The following is a 7,187-nucleotide window of genomic DNA, read 5'->3' on the forward strand; positions in this document are numbered from 1 at the left end:
ACAGTGTGATGCACTGGTGGAGAGAAACCCCATTAACGTATGTTCTTTCTAGTGTTCTCTGCAAGAAAATTAATACACATGGTTCCAAAAATTCCCAACACTGTTACCTTTATGTGTATTATACGTGTTTTATTGCACGTAGAACAAGTAGCAAGGATGTCCCAGCTGTTTTGTGGGTCATACATATTTTATCTTTTTATTCAGATTCAATATTCAGACCTGTTTTGCTCATTTTATTTCCTCCTGCTCTTTGCTCTGTTTCTGCCAGAGGTCATTTTCCTCAGAAAAGCACTGCTCACTGTGACAGGTTAGGTTTAAACACCTGCACTGAGAACATTGAAGGTCTGCATACATTACTGTATATTCTCTATGTATTAATGCATGGCATGAAATACAACGTAGAGGAGACTGCCACCTAGCGGTCAATGTCTCTCACAAATGTGTTTTAAAAGGTTATTCATACAAATACGACCAAAGCAGATAAAGCAGTACACAAACATAAAGAAAAACGATTGTGATTATAATACACACTAGTTAGGGTATATAAATACAAAATGACCAACAGTAAATTTTCAGAAAATCATGATACATCTTGTGTATTCTATTTTGATGTGTTATATCCAGTCTTATCTATTAATTTACAGGTACTTGTATACATTTGTACAGTTTACATAATTGAATACACATATGCATCTCATACACATATGCATCTCATATTTGCCCTTCTAGTAATAAAAGAAAGGAAGAAAACAATTTAGGTTCCGAAAGTCAGGAACAAAGTATAATTGAGAGCGACGTGAGCTAGCGGTCATCCACAACACCAGATGGCAACAGTGAGCGTCCGAATGTTTTGGCGCAAAGCGGAAGTCGTCACAACTGTCCGCCTTAAAGAAGTTTAATGTTGCTGCGGAGACCAGCTGCAATTGCCGCTGAAAAAGTAGCTAACGTTATTGATTAAACGTTTTGTTATTGATTAATTTCGACATATGTAATAATAATAACTCAACGAATTAGCATCGTACTTAGCGGCTTTAAAGTGGACAATCCCGAAGAAGTCACACAGGAATGTTGTGCTAACCTGTTAGCTAATGTTAGCAAGTGTAGCTAGCTAAACCGTTAACTTAGATGTAACGTTAACGCTACTTTCACGAATTAACGTTAAATTCACATTAGGTTATTCTTCTAATTTGGTGACTAGTTTCTGGATTAACTTCCACTTTAAATGGATGAGCACAAGGAGAACATTCACGCCAAGGACGTCAATGTGAAGATGTCGAACACAAGAGAAAAGGCTGAAAAGGTTGGTGTAAACAGCTATGGTAAACAGCGAGCTAACGTTAGCTTAAATGTTATAACGTTAACGTTAGCTACCTTGAAATACTGTTGAACATGTAGTTGGTTCACAGATTTATTTAATGCATTTACATTTTAAACCTAATATAGCTACTAAATTGAAGCTATTTCTACAAAACGTGGTAACATTAAAGGAACCAGCTATAAAATCGTCTTATTGTCTTATTGTTGGTAACGTCAAGCGTTAAAAGACCATATTGGTGTTTTAGAATTGGTGGAAGAAGTATTCTGATATAAAGTAGACAACATTAAGTCCTGGATTCAAAATGTTACTTATTTACTCTTTAGGCATAATAGCCCGTTTCAAAATAATATATATTATATTATTGGATTATAATTAGTGATGCAACAATGTTTAAGCATCACTAATGTTGCAGCTGGTGAAGGTGGGGCTAATTTTAGTTTCTAATAAATCTGTAAACCAGTAACTAATGTAGTTAAGTAGAAATTACCTTAAACAGATAAACAGAAGCAAATAAAAGATATATATATATATATATAGGCTATATAAACTTAAACCTGCTCCCTAGTATGTAAATATGAAGGGCTCATTTTAAGCTAACGATAACACAACAATTCTTAGTTTCAGGTGAATAATGTATTCCTAAATCTTACACACTGCTCCTTTTTAAAAGACAATTATTATTTATTTTGAAGTAGCCACTCAATTTTCTCATGACGCAACGATGGTAGAAGTGGCTGCATTTGTCCTCACAGCGTTTAGTTCATGTCACATAATATCCAGGAAGAAGTTGAGCAATTAATGTAAAATATTTCGGTTGTCCAGTCATTGGTGTAAAACAAAGCAAAATCATTTGTATAATCCTCTAATTTCTGGACAATGTAGAGATGGGTGACAGGAACAACCTTTACCACCATCATTAAAACACCAAAAGAGTGAATATTTTTTGGAATAATGGTGTTTATTCCTCCAGAAGAGACTTTAATAATCTCTGCCAAGGAGTATTGAATCTGATCTGAAAGCTTGTGGTGGCCCAACACCTTACTAAGACACTTTATAATGATTTTTCCTTAAATTTCTGCCCACCTGTAAACCAAAGTAAAGAGGGTTATCTGTCGATTAACAAAGATATTAAGTGACAATTGTGACCTGACCTGTATGCCTCCGCAGATGATCAGAACTGTCACATTTTTGGACTTCACTCTTTTTTGTAAAAATGTTTATTGCTCTGTATGTTGTGTTTCTGTGACACATACTGACTGATATAATTCCTCTTTAGGCAAAGCCTTGCAGCAGGATATGTCCTGATGAAGAATCTGCTCCTCAGGGGTCCCCGTCTCACTCTAACAGCGACTTCAGTCATCCGGTGTACAAAGAGATCGCTCTGGCTAATGGACACATCAACCGCATGTCCAAGGAGGAGCTTCGGATCAAGTTAGCAGAGCTGCAGCTTGACACAAGGTAATAGTGTCCCCAGTACAGTAAACATAAGATAAGCCTTTATTGATCCTCAGTGCAGCACAAGGACAGGATAAGTACAGATATATAGAGACCGTAAACAAATAAGTTATAAAAGGTATGTAAATTAAATACCAGGGTTTCCGCGTGGTCTTAAAAAGTCTAAAATTTCAAAATTACTTTGGACGTTTTTGTCACATTTTCAATGTTTTTGTCACCTTTTATTTCGGTTTGTTTGGAAGTTTTTTTCTGTAATTTTTGATGTTTTTTTCCGCTTTTTTCAGTACATGCATACATGACCCGGGACCTCCCTAGATAGTTGGAGAGCTCAACCCCCCCCCCCCCCCCCAATTTTGAACCCAAAGTTACGCCCTTGATGTCGCTAGTCCAAATATAATTTTATGCATTATGACTACAAATGGGACCAATATGCAACTTCTATTGCAGCCAATCTAGACACCAGTACTAAAATGCCGATGAGTAAATTGGGGAATTGTTTCAGACAATGTTTCCGGACTCTGACACCTGACTCTTTTTATTTATGTTTTTATGTTTTCATTAAATTTCATTCATAATGGTCTTTAAAAGGTCTTAAAAAGTCTTAAATTTGACTTGTTGAAACCTGTAGAAGCCCTGAATACGAATGGAAGTAAAAATCGAAACTAAGAGTAAGAGTAAAAAATTACATAACATTATTTATTATACGTTTATTTGATTCACAGCTGCTATATAGTGTTTTGACCTCGACAACCCAACTGCATTTTACCGCAAACTTGCGACTAGTTAACTTTCTAAAGCAGGCACGATCGCTTGTTTGCTAAGAGTCGGGTCGGTGATTGTGAATGTGTGATTGTGTCAAGGTGTTCACGAGATAGATACCAACCTTTAGTGAACTTGTGAATTTCGCCAGCCGTCTTCTCTCCTTTACGGAGACAGACGCTGTGTGCACGGTGGGCTCGATGGTGTTTTAAGCGTCCAATGTCGCCTTACAGGCAGCTAACCCTCACCTTAACACTAACATAACTTATTTGACATAACCATTGCCGCACTGCCTGCGTTGGGGGCTAAAAACACCAAACACCGCACTAATAAGTAATTTTACATTTTATGTAACATAGATCTACATCTGGCTACAGTTGTGCACATATTACAATGATACAGAAGCAATGTCTTATACTTTAATGTGTGTGTGTGTGTGTGTGTGTGTGTGTGTGTGTGTGTGTGTGTGTGTGTGTGTGTGTCAGTCACAAGAGACTGAGACTGAGGAGAGCAGGGAAAGGAAATGCAGAAGAACGTGTTTTAAATAGCGTTTAAAAAAAAAAAAAAAAGAAGAAAAATGTAATAACGAAATGCAATGTGCGGCGGCCGGTGTTGATAGTGAGGCGCACCGCCACACATTACTCTGTGTGTGGGAAACACTGTATAAACAAATTGGACTGCACGCAAAAATGTAATTTATTTGCCGAAATCTCAAGCTCAATTCATCAACCTTCAGTATTAAAAGCTACTAAACTTCTCAACATAGGGAGCTACTGTTTCCTAAACTTCTTTTCTCTTTGTGTGTAAAGAGGTGTAAAGGATGTGATGAAGAAGAGGTTGAAGAGCCACTATAAGAAGCAGAAGCTTCTGCAGTCCGCATCTGAGGGAGGACCCACTGACACCTACTACGACTACATCTGCGTGGTGGACTTTGAAGCAACGTGTGAAGAGGATAATCCCTCCGACTTCCATCATGAAATCATTGAGTTCCCCATGGTTCTTATCAACACGCACACCTTAGAAATTGTAAGTGAAGTTTGAGATGTTCAGTTTTTAAACTGCAGAGCGACTTTTGTATTTATGAATGTTTATTTGTTTTTGTTCTTTCATTTATTTTGCAGGTGGACTCCTTTCAGGCATATGTGAAACCAGAGTTGAACCCACAGCTTTCAGACTTTTGTGTGAAGTTAACCGGAATAACACAGGTCGGGTGAGCTCAGTTTATAGCAAAGTGTCATAGTAAACAGTTTTATTGTGTAAAAGTTATTCAGAGTTATTGTGTACCCTTGTAAAGCCCTTCTAGGGACAGTCATTGGAAACTAGCAATAGCTATAAATGCTGTGATGCTGTACATTGGAGATTTGTAGCATCGGTCCCTATTCAAATAAACATGAAATGAAATGTACATGAGTAAAATGTTGTTTTGTTGAGCAGAAAATGGTGGATGAAGCAGAGCTGTTTCCAGCAGTACTTCAGCAGGTCGTCGCTTGGCTTCAGGAGAGGGAGCTCGGGACAACATACAAATACGCCATCCTAACTGACGGGTATGTTTGAATTCAGTAATGGTGCCAAACTGTACCTGTATTTGTGCTGCTTCTCGTCAGTTTAGTGAAATCTTACACTACTTTGGTGTCTACATCTTCTTAAGGGCCTGGGATATGAGCAAGTTCCTCAACATCCAGTGTCGGCTTAGCCGGATCAGATATCCTCAGTTTGCAAAGAAGTGGATCAATATCAGGAAATCATACGGGAACTTCTACAAGGTTTGTGTTTTTAATTGTTTTAAGATAGGAGACTGAATGTAAATGTCTTTTCTAGACTTTTTCTTTATTTCACAATGACCCCTCAAGGAGGTATATGGACATAGTTACTCATAAAATAAAAGACATTAACACTTGCACATATGACAAAGACGAATATGTTTCGTAATTAAACAAATATGCAAACAAACACATTCTGGTCAGTGTTTAGTAGTTGCCGCAAAGAAGAAAGAATTAATTTAACAAACTTAGTGAGAATAATTTTTCTAATTTAACAGTGTTTGGATGAATCGTTGTTTAATGTTTTTTTCTGTCATTAGAACACAGACAAATTAATATGTAATGATACGTTTCTCTTCTTTGAAATTGGCAGATTATAACTTCCACATCTAAACTCATACAGATTAGTTTTATACAGACCTAAACAAAACTAGTCTTTGGCAACCTATATCTATTACACAGAGGGTTATTATGAATGTAATCATGCCAGTCCTGATGACCCATATCATCCATATCCTTGAGTCAGAGCTCTACTTCACATGTAATATATTCTGGATTTATGATCTTCCTGCAGAAACTGTATGACACAGGTAAATATCTATCATTATGGAAGGTTTAACACATTCTTCATGAATGTGGGTTATTATATTTCAAGCTCCGTCGTGGAGATATCAATATATTAGTTTCAACTTTGTCATTGACTGATTGATTGAATCTTATCTATTGATATCTCCAAAAGATTACTTTAAACATGATAACCCACATTCATGAAGAATGAATTTACAGTTGTCGTACAGTTTTTGTAGCAAGTTAAAAAGCTAGTGCATATCATCTTTTCTTGGGCACCAGTGCTTTAAATTAACCTAAAAATGAATCATGCAGTTTTACAAATATGATGCAATCTGCTGTGTTTCTGTTCAGCTGTTCACCTACATACCTCACTTCAGCGACGACGCTCTGTGACTAAATGTGCTTAATGGAGCCGTTAATGGCAAAAGTTAAATGCAGGTGTACTATTTCAGGATTTCTTTGTTAATTTAAGCCCCATCAGAAACCACACCAACCAGCTGTTTTCCTCCCCCAGGTCCCCCGCACGCAAACGAAGCTGAGCACCATGTTGGAGAAGTTGGGTCTGAAGTACGAAGGCCGTCCTCACTCTGGGCTGGACGATTCACGCAACATCGCCAGGATAGCTCTGCGCATGCTGCAGGATGGGTGTCAGCTGCGCGTCAACGAACGCATCCACGCCGGCCAGCTGCTCTCCGTTCCCAGCTCAGCTCCTGTGGAAGGAGCTCCTGCACCACACAACCCCCGCAGCAGGGACTAGACCTGGGAACTCCTTACCCAGGAAAAAGATCCAAAGCACTTTTATGGTCTTTATGTCAAGTTGTAATGTTTTGTTTTGGAGCATAAAAGCTGTAGGTGGCGAGGAGTATAAATGGGGTCAACATTTTGATTTAAGGTTCATATTTGAGGGGTCCTCTCAGACCACAACTCCATTTATTTTTACACCAGATGTCTAAACAAGGAGATCATTCCAGTGTGTTGTGGGAGGATTTCCCCCTTTCAGTGTTGTCACCCTTCCTTATCAAGCTGCTAATATTCAACAAACAACTTGATGAAAATGCAAATTTCAGTTATCCCATGGTGGTGGGAATTTGTTTTTATTTCAGGTTTTGCCTTCAAGAATACAACTTGATAGTATGTCAGTTTTATCCTTTAAAACCCCACACCTGTCACCATTGGGAAATATAATCCATACAAATGTTGCTGCTGCTAGTGCTGTGCTGTTAATAACAGAGCCATAACATCTAACTGGTATATAATGAGAATATGTTGTCTTTCATTATACAAATACAGCACATATTCATTTGACAATTTGATGGACAGCTGAA

At 37.8% G+C, this 7,187-nt stretch overlaps 1 protein-coding gene across 1 annotated transcript; it reads left to right on the plus strand.

Annotated features, from left to right (window-relative positions):
- The first annotated feature begins 865 nt into the window (after positions 1 to 865).
- On the plus strand, positions 866 to 6,633 carry eri1 (exoribonuclease 1). The gene is made up of 7 exons (XM_078242829.1): positions 866 to 1,300; positions 2,595 to 2,776; positions 4,342 to 4,558; positions 4,654 to 4,737; positions 4,967 to 5,076; positions 5,181 to 5,295; positions 6,377 to 6,633. Exons 1-7 carry the CDS (start codon positions 1,223 to 1,225, stop codon positions 6,617 to 6,619), a joined length of 1,029 nt encoding a protein of 342 aa, XP_078098955.1. The 5' UTR covers positions 866 to 1,222; the 3' UTR covers positions 6,620 to 6,633.
- Positions 6,634 to 7,187: the final 554 nt, after the last annotated feature.

This window comes from Sander vitreus, chromosome 23, assembly GCF_031162955.1.
Source record: "Sander vitreus isolate 19-12246 chromosome 23, sanVit1, whole genome shotgun sequence".
Lineage (NCBI taxonomy): Eukaryota > Metazoa > Chordata > Actinopteri > Perciformes > Percidae > Sander > Sander vitreus.